The sequence below is a fragment of the Scophthalmus maximus genome, chromosome 7 (genome assembly GCF_022379125.1).
Source record: "Scophthalmus maximus strain ysfricsl-2021 chromosome 7, ASM2237912v1, whole genome shotgun sequence".
NCBI classification, from domain to species: domain Eukaryota; kingdom Metazoa; phylum Chordata; class Actinopteri; order Pleuronectiformes; family Scophthalmidae; genus Scophthalmus; species Scophthalmus maximus.
This window is the reverse complement of record NC_061521.1, coordinates 22,054,476-22,071,130: the sequence shown is the minus strand read 5'-3', so window position 1 is coordinate 22,071,130 and position 16,655 is coordinate 22,054,476. Positions and strand designations below refer to the sequence as shown.

The window sequence follows — 16,655 nt, the reverse complement described above, 5'->3', positions numbered from 1 at the left end:
TCCCAGCATGGTGGGTCAGCTGCTCGATCAGAGCAGACTGGGCTTCATTGGGAGGGAGGGGCCTTAAAGGGACAGGAGCTAAAAACCAAGCGTGTCAGATAGAGGCTGAGAAGAGGGGATGCAGGAATTGACAGTATGAGGAAATGTGTATGTTTTTACTGATCATTAGAGCATGTTAACATTTCCAAGTAATAACCCAAGTTCAGACAATGACCCTGAATATGCGCAAAGATGTCTCCTTTAAGAAGAGACAACGTCATTACTGAAAAATTACAGGTTTTCTAAAAAGGAAAACACAGTCATTATTTACCCAGGTCAGGTGAAAGTCAATTTCAAAATAGGTTTCATGGAAAGTTTCATAGAGAATTTGAAAAGTGAATTCCAGCATATTCATCACAAGCTTTCCTTTAACAGTCCAAGTTAAAGAAAAGCTTTGAAATCTTTGACTGAGCACAGACTCCCTGAAGGTGAGCTCACAAACCCGACAGCAGAACAATGTTTATTTTAGCCTGCCATGAAGTTACTCATGGAGTTAATATTAGGCAGTGACAGCTTTTCAACTGGCACCAGCCACTGATGTGACTACAGGCTGTGTTTAAGACTGTCCCCCCAAAAAGAACAACGGCGCCAGTTGTGCCCCCTGAAATTACATGTTTACCTCCAAAGTGACAAAGCAGCTCTCGTACTCACGACGAGAGTAAAGGAAGGAAGTCTACGGGAGATGAATGAGTGAACAAAACACTGGATTTTCTCACAAGACAGACGTCAATTCACATTTTTAAACTGACAATCAACTTCTTTTTTTTACCATGACAACCTAACAGGGGCAGAGATTTTAACCGTAAACCAAAGCCAATTTGTTCTTGTGTCTGAACGTAATCATGCCTTGACCATAGCGTTACAACATCATGATACAGATTACATTTTTTTTCCAGCAGTGACAAGTGATGGTTTCCTGCTGGTGGAGAAATGAGATTAAAAAATTGGCTCTGTCTGTCATTTTAGTGGCCATGGACAAAACATATTTTGTCCTTTCATTTTGAGCACTTGTTTGATAAAGGATGCCATGAAACATGCAAAATATGTGGACTATGCGTGTTCTCCATGTACCTGTGAAGGTTTCCTCTGGTTTCCTCCAGGGTTAAAAGAAAGAAAGAAATGCCCATAGGTGTTATTGGTTGTTTGTCTTTACATGTCAGCCGTGAGATAGACTGGTGGCCTGTCAAGGGTGTACCCCACCTCTCGCCCTATGTTGACTGGGATTGGCTCCCGCTCCCCTCAAAGGATAAATGGTATATAGCTAAAAGATGGATGAATGGATGGATGGATTCATGGCACTGCACAACAGCTGCGACATATTTTTTTTTCCGCATATTGTCATCTGATGTCACAGAATCAGCCTCCCGTAGAAGCTCAGACAATGCTGGTCTGAGAAAAAAGAAAAGAAATACTCCCACAGTAATTGCACACAACCGCCCCGCTGATGGCACAGTTCAGTCCTGAGTGCACCATCTTTAGGCCAAATATAAAACATTATAAAAGAAGTGGACGAGACAGTCGCAGACAGATGAGGCTAGTTTTCCACCGGCCCCTCCAAACAGTCGCATCGGTGCCAGACAAAAGGAAATTGAATTACACCTATTGGAGAGGAGGGTGAGGGGTGTGGGGGGCATTTTGTACCATGATACACGAGGGAGAGCCTTTGTGACTCTTTCAACACTTTTCAGAAGCAGGATTATGTTTTATCTTGCCAGACGGCCAGCTGAATGAAAGATCTCTTCTATCATTCTCTATCTTCCCTATACTTTTAACTCCCCGACTCCTTTTTTCACCTTCCATCTTTCGTTCAATCTCTCTCCCTCCAAAGACCATCTATTTATATCTCCTTTGGCATTCTGAGGGCCTCTCGTCTATTGACGTAATGAGGAACATTTCCGATCAGTGGCTCCAGGATTAGAGACGGACAAAGAAATCCACACAAGACACAATCCAATATTCCAACAGCAGATGTTTCCTGAAGAGCAGACTCATTTAAAATAAATTAATTAATTTGTTAGATGTGCATGCTGCTGATGACTAATAATAAGGATTGGAATATCACTATAATTGGCTTTATAACTACAAATTACACCAAAAAGGCAGACGTGTTTCCATTTAAAAAGATTTAGGGTGGGTTGCTCAAACATGGATTACATGAAGAGCTTTGCTGAGAGTAAATATGTTATGTCAGTATGTAGAGTACTTGGAATCATATTGGGTTCACATTACATTACATGGGTTGTACCACATCGAAACAAGTACAGTGGCAAGAAAAAATGTGATATGATCTTCGTCTAACAACAACAAAGTGCAGACAAACACAAACGCGCTCATGCTGATAACTCGCATACAGTGAAAACATTTTCCGTCTATACACACCATTTTGGACCGTTCCTCTCGCGGAATGGATGGTTGATCTGTGGCCATTAAACAATCAGTAGTATTTAAGTTTTTAATTTCACCCAAAACATGTCAAAAAATACAAAGGAATGGAAAGAGAACAAAACTTCATTGAGATTTGGCCCATTAAAAGTGGTCAACCAAACATAACCCTACTAAAAAACATAAGAAAATGAAAATGCTGCTAACAAATCATGACAATAACTTAAACAACTGACCTGACAAATGAGACCAGGGGAAGACATATATACTGGCTGATCAGACCATTTGAAATTTGAAACAATAGGAGGAAATATCAACAACCAATGCTCGACAGAAAGAAACCCCACCCCCCTATGCTGATGCAGCTCTTGGTCTGGTCCAATTACTGGACTCCACCCTCTGCCACATCTTTTGGCCAAACCAGGAAGCAGGACTGATGCAGACACGGCCACTCAAAGACAAAGAAAAATTAATTTCTACAACATTAATTGGAAAAATGGTGTAATCCAAATGTCTAATACTCATTTAGAAAATACAGTGCAGTATTAAAAAATGATAAACAAGATACTAATGGTAAATTGCCTGGCTGTGTTTGTGAATTTAAATGACTGAAAAACGTGTGTGAATGCAGAGTTTAGCCAAATTTCCTGGAAACCTTGTATTTAAGTTGGAGGAGTGAGGTATTGGGGGCTTCCCCACATATAAAACTACACACACATATATATATATATTCATATACATATTTTTTTATTTTACCTTATCTAATCAATACAGTCGATTTTATCTGGTTCTTAATAGATTCTCCTGTCTGTTGGTATCTTCTTTAAGAGTTACACAGTAAAAAACGCATGAGGTGTCTTAAAAATGAACTATTACTCAGTGTGATGCTATAAAAAAAATCTTGTATCCTCTTTTTGCCCTTTGTTTTCTCCCTACTTCTCAAAACTTTTTTAAAATTCCTACCTTATCTAAGGGATCGATCTATCCTTTGTGGTAATGTCTTGAAATGAGGTTTATCTAATATGGTCTACTTACTAAATGGCTTTTTTTCTATATTCTTTTGATAAAAGTGAGTATAAAAAAGATTTAGGTAGTAATTAATTTTGGATGCAATATTTCAAATTGCAATTCATTGCAGGATGCTAAAATGCACATAATGAAAATCCCTGCAGGCTGATGTTTAGCATATGCAATTTTCACTATATTAATGATCTACCTATATTGTGTAAGTATACAGTTTCTTCTACTGTATACAAAGTACAGGTAAGGCTGATGGAAATGTCCCTTGTTTTGTAGTATTTTGTTCATTCTGCAACATTTTGGACAATTTAAATGATAAACTGATGATGGAAATCAATAAAACATTATTTGAAGTTATTCAGTCCTCTGGGCACCATTGGTTTACAAAATGTCATGCGGATTCATGTAGCAGTTGAGATATTTCATGCAGGATTAAAACAGTGAAATAATTTTGCAATCCCTGGAGAGATGCTGCTAGCATGGCTAAAAATGTCTCAGAAAAAAAACCCAAATCTAATAATTCAGGAGTATGGGGAGTTTTTGTTTCAACTTTTTTGGCTTTGATGGCATAAAGTTGTGGTTTCACTTTGCAGAAAAAAATTTGCTTTTCAGCAGAAAAACTCTTTCTCTTTCCCAGTAGGTTTGCCTGTGTCTCTCAGAGAGCTATAGTGGGAGCATGAAACATACCTGGCAGCTGTGCCTCCTTTTTTGACAGCCTGCTCCCATGGCATGCTTTCATTGGTAGAGAATTATTCAAGTTTCTGAAGGCAGACGCAACAGATGTGTACAGGACCGGTGGATTATCATCCTCTTCTCCCAGTTGGTGTTAAGCTGATGCCTCAAGGTGTAAGACTTTTGAGAGGAATTGAGGAAATTGGGAAATTCTTTTGGGAGTTGTTATCACACCTTGATATACTGGAAAGAATAAGACTAAAAGGCTTTTGTTCACAGCTATATAGTCTGTCGTAAAAAATGAGTGTTTGTTTTTTTCTGTTTTTAACTTGAGGCGTTTTCACACCTGGAAGTCTGAACCAAGGTGCACATTTTTGTGAAATTGTTTACGTATGATCCGGTTAATTTTGCTTTCACGTTTCGATTTAGGAAGCACACTACAGAATTTTGTATGACGTGGACTGCGTCTACCTTATACTTGACTTTGGTTAGCATGTAGACAGGCGTGTATCTAATAGTTGGCATGTTGTCAATTCTGTGGGTAGTAGTCTTAAATAAATGAACTGGTTCTTTTTGTTGATTTCGTTGCCACTGTCATATCATTATGGTTTTACTACCAGAATCATCAACTACAGTCGCAGTATTCGACACTAGTTCCAATGCACAAAATGAACGTCCTCATCGTTCAAACCTATCAACGAGATGAAGCCTGCAAGCCAAATTATCCCAAAAGAGTGTATCCACTGAGACTAAATGTTGGTCTGTTGGTCAGAAATCACAGTCTCTGGCACCTTTCACACCAATTATTTTGGTTGAGACGATAAACTGAAAAGGTTCTGACCAAATAATGTAGGTATGAAAGTGCCCTTAAACACAATGAAAATAGGTTTTTGTAAGAGACTTCACTGCCACACAGAGCTATTTCCGATTGTGTATATTTCATGATCCCGGTTTGAGTTAAATGGTCAGTGGCACTGCTGACTCCCCCACCCTCATTAGGCTGTCAAGGTTCACTGTTGAGATACACGTCTTTGGCATATCTGCCCTGCTCTCTGTTTCTAGCCATTCCAGACTGATCCGACCAATCAAACTCTTTTTGTTTGAGCCGCACTGTGAAGCAGATCAGCAAGTTCCGCAGTGATCAAATTAATCCCTTCTTCCTGTGTCCAAAAGAGGGCATTGAGGAGAGTTTAAGGGAGGGAAAGCTCTTCCCCCTGGAGACTGTCTGAACAGTGTCAGAGCAGAACCGGGGCTTCTGCAGGTGTTGAGCGCAGCCTGCTGATAAAGGCTGAGCCACGGGAGTGTGTTTGGAGGTGCTGGGTACTATTCACCTTGGAGCTACCGCGGAGCAGTTTCACTGGGATCTTAAGAAAACGGCAGGCAGACAGAGCCCCTATGAATTCACCTTCTCGGCAATGGGAGGACTACTTCAATGGCTCAGGAGGAGGTGAATGTTGAGTGAATGTGAAATGCGGTGATGGCAGTGACTCCATATGCATGACTCTGCCCCTTTTCACCACTTCCCTTTTCACTCGCCCTATTCTTGTCTATGTTTAAGGATGTGATAAAGCCTCCCCAGCTCAGCTATATATTTTTTTTCTTCTCTACTTCTGTGTACCCAATTGACTAAGGCTTTGGCTTCCACCTTTGCCTATATCGGACCCCTGTAGTCAACCAAGCTTCTCATCTGGGCACAGAGGCCTTTCAAAACTCACTGCAGGGGAGGTATCCTTGGCGACAGAGCAGAGATTAGGACAGGAGATGGAAAGAGTGGAACACAACACTTGGTTAAAAAATGTAAACAAGCCAAATTATTTCAGAATTGAGGAGGTTATGCTCGTGTTGTATGTCTGTTAGTTCTGCCGCTTTACAAGTAAACGGTGCCCGTCAATTAGAAGCCTAAAACGGATGAGGACATCCTTTTGTTGCAATAACAAACTTAATAGAAATTATTCATCATGAAGTATCCATTCAAAATGGATTAACCATGGTTCATTCATGGTTAATAAACATATAAGGAACACTTACATACCAAGTAAGTGCAGCCTTTATTTAGAAAGAAGGTTGACATCAAAACAAACTGAAATGGAGAGCTTTCAAGGTCTCAGTATGGTAATGATGGAGCTAGGATAGGTCTGTTCAAGCTCTGCCACACAGTCTCAGAGGAAAGAAACTGCAGAGGGGAGATCACTGACAACTTTAATGTTAACAGACAATAAAGTTCACAGTCACATATGTACTCGGGCCAGGTCATCCAATAAAAACAGAGGTAGCGGTCACAGAGTTTATCACCTCACGCTGTGAGTGACTGCTGCTGATCTGGCACGAGCATGGTCCATCTTCTCCAATTCTCCCTGCCTTAAACCATATTCCCTTCCCGCACGCAAACTGTCGAGGCTAATTTTCATCCATGATGGAGACAAAATAGCCCTCCCCAGTTTGTGAACAGGCAAGTGATGAGCCATGTGAGGACTTCAGTAAAGTTGGGTCGATATAACCCCAATTTGGGAATTGGAGGAGAAATTTGGTCTTGAAACTTGGTTAGTATCGATGTCCGGCCAAGATTATCGATCGTTGATATTAAGGATTTGACTTTTAACCAATTAGAGAGACTTTTCAAGCCGCTGTCAACTGTCGGACGTTACAGACCGTTTGAAATGGTGACCATGAGAACTTGCAACACATATTAAACGGATTTATTAAACTTACTAGTTCAAATCTCATCTCCAGTTTTTGCTGAAGAAGACGGACTTTGTCTCCCCAAATATTGCCTCATGTTGTCGCACTACACCAATGTTTGTTTTGTTTGCATCTTCCTCCTCATAAGATCACATCAGAGAGGTGACGTGATGTGTATTGTCGCTCCCTCTGGAGCGATAATCTCAATAATTTCCTGTGTGTTTGACTTGCCATTATTTTTAAATAGTCTTTGCATGTTTGAGATTAGACAGAAGATTATCTGGTCTAGAGAGTCTCCTCTAGTGGGTGATGCATGACGATTTCGGAATCGGTCAAGATTTTAAAACACCATAGTCTGAGCCCATCTTAAGCCACTGTACTGTCTGTGCCATCTTGATTGCAGGCTCCCCTGGGATGTAATGGATGGATTTTCTTTTCATTTGATCGCACCGATGCAGAAGAAGTCATTAATACATCATTAATTAAAGACAAAGCACACTGTACATCTGATAGAGCAAGACATCGGTTTTCGAGATTGTTATTTGGTTGTTTTTCATATCCAATTGAGACTTCTTTCTTATTTAACTGACTGTTACATTCTTAGGATTTGACAGCCCCCTGGAGGTAGGGATGACTGATGAGGGTGGTGTGCACAGTATGTGCACTATAACTTGTACATGTTTTGTCCTGGAGGCAGATTGGGTTCCACGAGATCTTATTCATAATGATATCAGATACTAATAGTCTGTGCCCACGTAGACAATAAGCTCTCTTTCATCCCCTTTTTTCTTTATGTCTGCCACGCACAGACAAAATAATATGTCATATCTTTCACTATGCTGAGATCTTTAGGAGCAGAGGAAAGGGCGCATGTGAGAATTTGCACACGCATCCAACCACCGGGGACCAGCGAGTGTCTTTTATACACAAGTACAAAAAGAGTTGTCAGGAGAGACCTAGTACCCACAGTAGAGGTGCCGAGATGAGTGTAGAGTGAGAAAAGGTACATTACTTTCATAAAAAATCCCTTTGATGAATATTTCCATGTTTGCAAGGACAGCTATTAAATCAGACTCACTATTCCACATAAAGCCTGCAGGGAACATTTAGTGTCATTTGTTAAAGTTTATTGGGGTTTTTTCGAGACAAAATATGAACAAATAAAACAAATCGATGATGGACATTTATCACCACTTGCATACGGTACAGTACTTAAAGGCACCAGAGAAGGGAAAAGAACACGATTCCATACCTCATATTAATATGATACTATATATATTCAGTAACCTATGTAGTCTGCAGGTAAAATGTGCGTACTTTTATATTATTATAATATTTTTCTTTTTCTTATAGCAGAACATAATTCAGACAGACATCGGTCAAACCAGGGGACCCTGGTTCTGGAAATATAACTTCCATTCATATTTGCAACGACAAAAATGTTCCCTGACTGACAGATGGAGAACCTCCAAGGCATGAAACTCTCCTGTTTAATTCATCAGTACGAACCACTTTCATTTTCTTTCTCTTTTTTTTTGATTTGCTATACAGCATTGAGTCACAGATCCATAACACCAGCTACTGAGGGTTGTGGGTAGTGTATATTATTTAGTCATATTACTTAAAATAAGGTTAAAAAAACTAAGAGGTGGTCGTGACCATTGTTAAAGGATTTCATTGGTAGAGTGTGGTTTTTTTGGAGTTTCCTGAAGAGGCATCACCGCCATGTGTAAATTAGTTTTTGAAGTTGCAAGTTCCATTTTTTCACTCCTTGTATGCTACATCACGCTCAACACGCTAATTTTCTCTGCATACTAATATCTTTGAAATGTTGTGTGTGACGTGGAAGTGGAGCACAGATGTTTGATATACGTGGCTCAAAAAAAGTCATGCAAATCAAAGCTGCGAATGGCTTTATTCGAAAGATCACACTTTCGCTTCTGCTGTGAGATTGAGCTTGTGCTGGAGTATGTGTTTAGTACGCCTCTTAGTTTGTGTGTGAGCAACTCCATGTGTGTGAGCTGTTCAGCAGATAGGATGAAAGTACACGTTGGGATGAGAACATCATGAGCTGGGAGTCAGCAGTTCTGTGGGATGGAGACAGACGGGGGACACGGTCCCTCTTATGAAAAACCTCTAGTGGTTTATTCTCAAGGTAGAAAGAAAGGGAGAAGGGAGAGGACGACGTGATGTATGAAACCATTATGCTCCTTATACCTAAATACTTAGTTCAGCTGCACTGTGTGCCATCGCTGCCATTACACTGTATGCTCCAGGCTCCGCGGTGATGGAGAGATAGGAGGACAAAGGAAGAGGAAGACAGAGTTGGGTGTGATGGAGGGAGAGGAGTGGGATGACCCGTGTGATAGAGAGGTTTCGTAGTGTCATGCATTACTAATAGGAAGAGGAAAGGCTTTCTCTCTCTATCTGTCTGATGAATCTCCACAGCCCTGCTCCAGTGCCAATAAAGGAAGTGATGTGATGTCTTTAGCCCCATATTAAGATTGAAATGGAGGTAATGTGATTACATATGGTATCTTCATAGGATACAGATCACTGACTTCATAGGGTGCAGCCTCTTCCGCAGATAGGGTTTCGAGTAGCAGACAAATCAAAAGTTGTCCTACATCTGTAACAGTCTCTGTGTCCAGTCATTAGCTGTAACATGCTTTGGTTTGCTGATTTGTTTCAGTCTGTAGCCAGGTTTGTCTGTGCAAGCCTGACAATTGAGCCAAAGCGACAATGGAGCTTCTACTATTAGACTATGCTATGTTGTGAAACATCAATTCATACTACAAAAAAGTAGCGTGAGCTACAAAAAGCTGTCACTAACTTGTCACCTCCACCAAAATGATAATGATTTAACCTAATCACTGCTTAAGCTGAGGTTTAAGTCAATAGCTTTGAGTTCACTAACATTGTCTTGGAGAAAATAGTGTTGTGAGTTTAACCTTCTAAGTTTAATTTGCCTTTATTTTTGTAAATCCATTTTTAATTCATTTTGTATCCAGCAAAACAGTACAGCATATTGTATACAGTACAGATCGTTTTCTAAGTAGAGGACAACCCACCATTAAAATAAAGTTAAAAAAATAAAATAAAACCATGGACACTAAAGAAGTATTGTCATTAATTAACCCATGTCAGATTTATTTCCTCCCATGTCTCAGTTGAAATTCCCCACTAATTCTTCCCAACGTGTTCATTTGATGAAATTTTTATCATTTCATTAATCCATTGGTTGATTGCTATTTTTTAATGAATATTTTTTTGTTACATATTGTAGTATAGTATAAAAAATATAGCTGCTTGTTTGCAGAGTGTATATTGTGCATATCCAAGCTGGCGTAGTCCCCGAGGTGAACCGGAGGGATGACAAGCAATACTGCAGAGCAGGGAGAAGCAGAATGCATAAATATGTGAGGTGGGCCGGTGGAGGATCCCTCGGCGGAAGAGCAGACAAGGTAAAGGAGGGAGGGAGGGAGGAGGAGGATGAGTAATCTGAACACGCTCTAACTGTATTATCATGATGTCTGTTAGTTTCTTTAAAGGAATCCAGAAAATCATACATATGCAAAGAACCAATTCAGTCATTGCTGGGTTTTTTTGATTTTGAGGTATGAGGTTAAGGGATTGCATGGTTATTGTTAAAACTACCCAAACACTTTAAATTATTTAACTAGAATGGCAGTCAGTAGAGTGCATACCTCGACCGAGACCCAACAGTCCCCTTACGAAGCCACATTTAAACCGGTTAGATCGGGATTTGTATTTGGATCTGCACCAAATTGCACACATTTACAGATATACACCAATCAGCCACAACATCAAAGCCACCTGCCTAAAATTGTGTAGCCCTTCCCCTCGTGTCGCCAACACCGCTCTGACCCATGGGGGAATAAACACAGGTGCTTGGGGGGGGGGTGTGTCCTGTGGAGTTGGGACGTTGGCAGCCTATCCTTTGGGTCCTGTGTGTTTTGTGGCTGCGGGCCTCCATGGATCTGGCTTCTTCTGGCGTATCCTACATGCTTGATCGGATTGGGACCTGGGGAGTTGGAGGCCGAGTCAAAGCCTTGGGCTCTCTGTCGTGTGCTTCTTCCAGCTGCTCCTTTCTGAGCAGTTTTTTGCAGCGTGGCAGCACATTGTCCTGCTGGGTGAGGCTGCTGCCGGCGGGGAGTGCCATGGGGGGGTCTGCTTGGCGTCTGGTCTGTAACAATGTTTACGTGTGTGGTTTGTGTCAAGGTAACACCCGGATGAATTCTAGGACCTGATGGTTTCCCAGCAGAACATTGCATTATGATGAGATAGCAGTTGTTATGCCTTTCATCTGTCAGTGGTTTTAATGTTGTGTGGGTGTTCTTTTCTTGGTCCATCTTTCATCCTTCCACCGAGTTTTGCGGAAATCCTTCCAGTAGTTTTTGTGTAATCCTGCTGACCAACCAACCAGCAAGCAAGCAAACAAACAGACAGACGGGTGAAAACATAACCTCCTTGGTGGGGGTAATTTGTGTAATCTAGAGTCAATCACTACAATAAAATAGAATAATGTTTAATAATAATCCGTCTCAATTTTGAAAATTAAGCTCGTCCATCTGTATCTGTGTTTTGAATCGTATTAGTAGGTGGCTAAAAATTATATATTTTATTTGTTTGAATATATTTGCAACAGGGTGTACATCAGCAAAAAATTTTAACCATCCACCCCCAGGTTTTATGAAGACTGCCGTAGAGTTACCCCCAGAACTCCCTCAGAATAAACTCCCTTATCTTCTCACCCACACAGCTGGAGGTATCAACCACAGACTTCGCTGGAAACCTTGTCGACGGGCCCGCCTTACTACTGATCACTGTCATCGACCAAAATGACAACCGGCCCATCTTCAAAGAGACACGTTACACAGGAGAGGTGCTCGAAGGATCCCCTACAGGTTGGTGTCATTGTTCTATTAAAGGACTCTGGAGTCTACGCGGGCTGTTATTGGATTTGGCTGTGCGGCAATATCACACATGCTAGAAATGCTACACAAGAGATCTTCAGATCTCAGGCGTGCTAAGGTTGTGTTGTTGATATTTATAAATGTTTCCTGATGGTCATTTTATTGTGATTTGCAGAAGCGCACCTTATGGATGACATTCTACCTTTATGTTTTATACACCAGTCTCATCAGTGGATAACATTTAATGGTCATTTTTGGCTGAAAGGAATCTAACCCATCTTAGTTTATTGGCTGTATATGTCTTGTTGATTTCATACTTAAGTAAATCAGAATGTTTTGTTTATTTGACATTGTATTAAATGTATATTTAATGATTTCACTTCATACAAAGTGCAGTAAAAAAGCAAAGGCCTTATTCAAATCAATATCAAAGCATTGATTCTCCCTAGCACCACCTCACTTTTTTTCCCACCAAAAATACTTGGCAAGTAAGCTGTTTCAAGTTTCTTAGAGATCATGCCACGGTTCATCTGTGGACGAAGGTTGTCTCTGTGTCTTCTGTCTCTTCATGTAATCCCAGAATGACTCAGTGATGTTGAGATCGAGGCTCTGTTGGGGCACCACCGTCTGTTGCAGGACTCCTTATTCTTCTTGTTGAATATCTTATAGCTCTGGCTGTACATGTATGTTCTGGGGTCACTCCAGAGCCACCAACCCGTATAGATGTTGTGTAGCAAGTACTGGTTTCGATACACACCTCCTGCTCTTCTGTGTCGTCCTAGTCCTGGTCTCTGATTGGCTAAAATTTTCAGAGTCTGCGACGCTGATGCGTCGCAGACATCTTTGAATCTTTGAAGAGTTCACACTTAGCGATTAAATGACTGCCCATTGAGCAAAGATTTGCTTCCCATCAGGGGCTTTTGGTGGTGAGAAAAAGTTGGGCTGACAATATTGTGTGAATTTGGCTTACAGCAAGGAAAACGCTTGTGTCAACTCAGCATATATTATGAATTAGTGGGTTGTTTTGACATCTTATCTGAAGAAGAAGGGCTACTGCGCTCTACCTTTCCTTGTCATCCCATCTCAATGCTAACATCTCACGGTCATATGGTTCATAATGAAGACTGGCAGAGTCTTTCAGAGGACTCTTCACCTCTGGCTGCTACTGTAAATCTTCTCCTTCTCTCAGATGCCTATATGTCACTTTGTCAAAGTAGCTTCTTTTTGGGTTCCGTGAGCTGTCGTCACTACTGTCGCTGTTGTTTTTGTAATGCGACATCCTTGCCCCCACTGAAATGGAATATAAATAATGTATTTCTAAATATACAGTATTTCCATTTCTGGAAAGTTTTACCTGATTTTTACTAATCTCATACAATCTTTACACAAGCCTGTGTGTGCTATGTATTATTTTAAGGAGTAGAAATTGGGATTCAGCTGTGTTGTGAATAACTATCATCCACCATTAAAATGATAGATGTGACTTGATGCTTGGGTGAGAATTATAGAGCTGCCACGTCCAGCACATACTGTCTTTGGCTGTTAAATAACCAGGTTTGATTTGGATTCTCTTGATGAATGGTTTCCTATGAGAGGCATAAGATGTGGATTTCTGCAACTGCACCACATTAAACACGGTTTCTTTAACGTTGAGGTCTTTGTGGTGGACCTGTTCTCGACTGTTCTGCTTTGAGATGAAAGCAAGTGGTGATTTTTTGCTGTTGTTGCTGTTGTTATTATAGGTTCTCACCTTGCCTCCTCAAATGTATCTCAGTCTGACAGTGTGTCCGACTGCCACAGTTATGCCGCACGCCGCTGATGACGAAAATATCCAAAAAACGGTTGCTTTACCGGATTCGCTCCGGCTCTTCATCTTGCACTTCTTTCCACTGATTCAAAGAAAGAAAGTGGTGCCCCCTAAGGTCCAACTGTCAAGCACCTTCAGGGCAGCGCACAGATTGTTTGTCAGTTGTTGGATGAACTTCACAGTCCCGAGCTTAGAAGTTAAAGAGAAAAATGGACAGGCAGTAAAATGAAAAGCCAGGAAACTGTACAACCCTTAGCATCATTAGCACAAAAATCCAAACAGACAACACCTCTGATAGGTCGGATCAGTCCGCACACAGGTAGACACACACTCTTACGCAGGTAGAGAGCTTCTCCATGGAGACATGTCAAGTGGCTGTCAACTTCATGCGGAACTTGTGCTATGAATTGCTAATGCCGAAATTGCCCAATGCAATGATGTACGTTCCTGTAGATATGCAACAGTACGTCATTGCTGGCTGTAGAGAACAAGATAACAGTTAGAATAATTCTGTCAAACAAAGAGTCCGGGACGTGCACTGAACTCCTAAGAGGGCTGTTGCTCCGATCGGACGCGTGAAGGTTTTTACTTTATGCCGCTTCAGATGCACATGAAGAGATTGTTATCCACAAGGAATCCTAGTGGTTTTCTTCACAAGAAAAGAATCTAGGTTGCCTCATCTCTGCTATGAACTAATCATAAATGCAATAAGGGCAAAAATGAAAGTATTATTTATTCATTTATTGCAAAAAAAAAGGGCCACATGGGCTGTTTTTTGGTGCAGCCTGTCTTGTCCTTAGTGATTACCTGTTTATTCAATATTTACATCCTGCATATGTTTCATTTAATGAGGGTTGCTGAACTCTTTTGGTTTGCCTGCACACTCAGTCGTACCTCACATGTTTACAGTGTCTGTGTGTGGATATATTTCCGCCTGATTTCAGCAGTACCAGTGAAAAAATGACATGACCACACATGACTTACTTCCATCAGGGGGGAATATCGTATTGGTTTGGCCCAAGTGAGGGCCGGACCCCCCCCCCCCCCACAAAAAAAAAACACCTGAGTCATCATGCTGTAGTAGTTTTTTGGTTTTTTTTAGCCCTGACTATGATTTCCTGGCAAGTTAACTCTGACTTCTGCCAGCTCAGCACCAATACATTTAAAAAAAAAAAAAAAAAAAATCATTTTACATTACTGGGTTAGATCTGATATCATCCACCAGAGAACGTCTCTCAAACTTCTCTCTCTCTCCCTCTTCTTATAACCCCGAGCTCCCTGTAAAGTGCTGCTTCCTAAGTGGATTATAACCAAAGTAGACAAAAAAAACAAAAAGGAACAGATTCTTCTTATTTTATTTTATTTTGATTTCACCATGTTGAGGTCTGACAGCTCCTTGGTAGTGCAGTTGCCACAGATGCCAGTTCCAATTAATCTCACATATAAGACGAGGGATGCAGGGATTTTTTAAATATATATATTTCTTGCTTATGCCTGCAACTCTGCGTACGAAACCGACCACTTAGCCAACGTGTCAGTGCAGAGCCACGTGTTATCTTGTCTAGTAAGAAATCAATCATTTGAAGTGTTTTCAACAACCTGTCAGTTCCCTGTAGGCTTCACAGTCAGACAGTTGGTGGTAGACTTTTTTGAAAGGATTTGTTTTGTGTGAGGATGCCACTCCCCGAAAAAAGAAAAGAAGAAGAAAAAAAGAAGAAGACTTAAATCATAGATAGACAGACTGATGGTATAAAGCACAGCAGGTGGGAATCACAACAAACAAGCGCTCCACTTCTCGCTCCTTCCCAGGAAAGAAACATTATAAAAAATATATATATTTCTCATAAATCCTCGCAGCTGATATAGTGCTTAGTTGATATCCGTAACTCAGAAGTTTTGATTTGCCCCTACTACTGTGTTTTCACAAATTGTGGGAATGGAAACAGAAATTAGGAGTATTTCTGTTTCTGTATTAAAATTTGAATTGCTTTTATGCTTTTCTTCTGGTGTAGTGTATTGAATTGAATTGACTTTATTGCCATTGTAAGTAAGTACATTAAATTAGAATGCTGCTCAATGGTGTAAACATAAAAATACAAAAAAACTCACACATTGACTAAAACACATAGATACGAAATCGGGTTTACATGAAATAAAGAGCGGTTGTGTAGCAGCATGATGGGGTGACAGTGCTTATGGGTTATTGTTTCTTTTTTTGTTCTCCATATTATTATTTTTTATACAATCCAAATGCTTCAACCTTTGGCACCAATGCTCTCTTCTGACCATCTCCATGCAGCCCTTTAAAACATGTACTGCACTGTATTTTACTGTGCGCGTGTATTGTATGATCATAATGTGTGTGTGTGTGTGTGTGTGGTTACACTGTGGTGGCTGGGCAGAAGCTGTAGGGGAGAATGTCACAGTGCTCTGACATTTCTGCGCACACTGATAACAAGAGCAGCCAAATACCCGGAGTCTCCCGGCCCTCTCCTCTCCTCTCCTCCTCGTCTCTTGACTTGTCTTCTCGTCTCTTCTTCCTTCTCTCTCTCCGCCCCTCTTCATCTCTCTCTTTCTCATGCTCGCATTCCCCCTGGGCTTCCTCCCATACTCCATGTTTCTCCCTTCTCGGGCCGTATTAGCCGTTTCACCGTCCTCTCCGTCTTTGCCCTGGCCACCGACTTTGAGGAGCCGCTGTTATCGGCCCACTTGCTCTGACCTCACTTCGCTGGCGGCCTTTTTGATTTTGTTTTGATGGGATCGTAACTTCTTTGGATGTTTGGTCACGAGCAGTGGTGACTTGCAATTATATAATTGTTTTTTTTGGGTTTTTTTTACAGCTTTTTGTCTTTAAGCTCCCAGACTGCCATCACGAACAAGCAAACATCTCAAGTTACATATATATTTTTTAATATTTATTTTATTATTCATTGACAGATGAAGCAGTTTTTCCGTATTTTTTTCTTACTCTCAACGAATTCCACGACGAGTCCTCAAACCAAAGATGTGTTTACTTTTCACGCTGGTTAATTTCCTAAAACAGCCGGACCCCGTTCATCTGATCAAATCTAACTCACACGGGAGAAGATAATTCGTTTATTATAATGTTCAGTAGCAGA

The 16,655-nt window shown here is 40.8% G+C and overlaps 1 protein-coding gene across 4 annotated transcripts in view; it reads left to right on the top strand.

Moving 5' to 3' along the window:
- The window catches only part of cdh13 (cadherin 13, H-cadherin (heart)), a 280,640-nt gene that overhangs the window by 133,966 nt on the left and 130,019 nt on the right, over window positions 1–16,655 (top strand). For 3 of the 4 annotated variants that reach the window (XM_035643270.2, XM_035643269.2, XM_035643267.2), the window contains exon 7: window positions 11,576–11,720. In XM_035643270.2, coding sequence (XP_035499163.2) covers window positions 11,576–11,720 — 145 coding nt within the window. Of the gene's footprint in view, window positions 1–10,685; window positions 10,998–11,575; window positions 11,721–16,655 lie in introns of those variants that run through there. The other variant, XM_035643273.2, reaches the window with a different exon arrangement.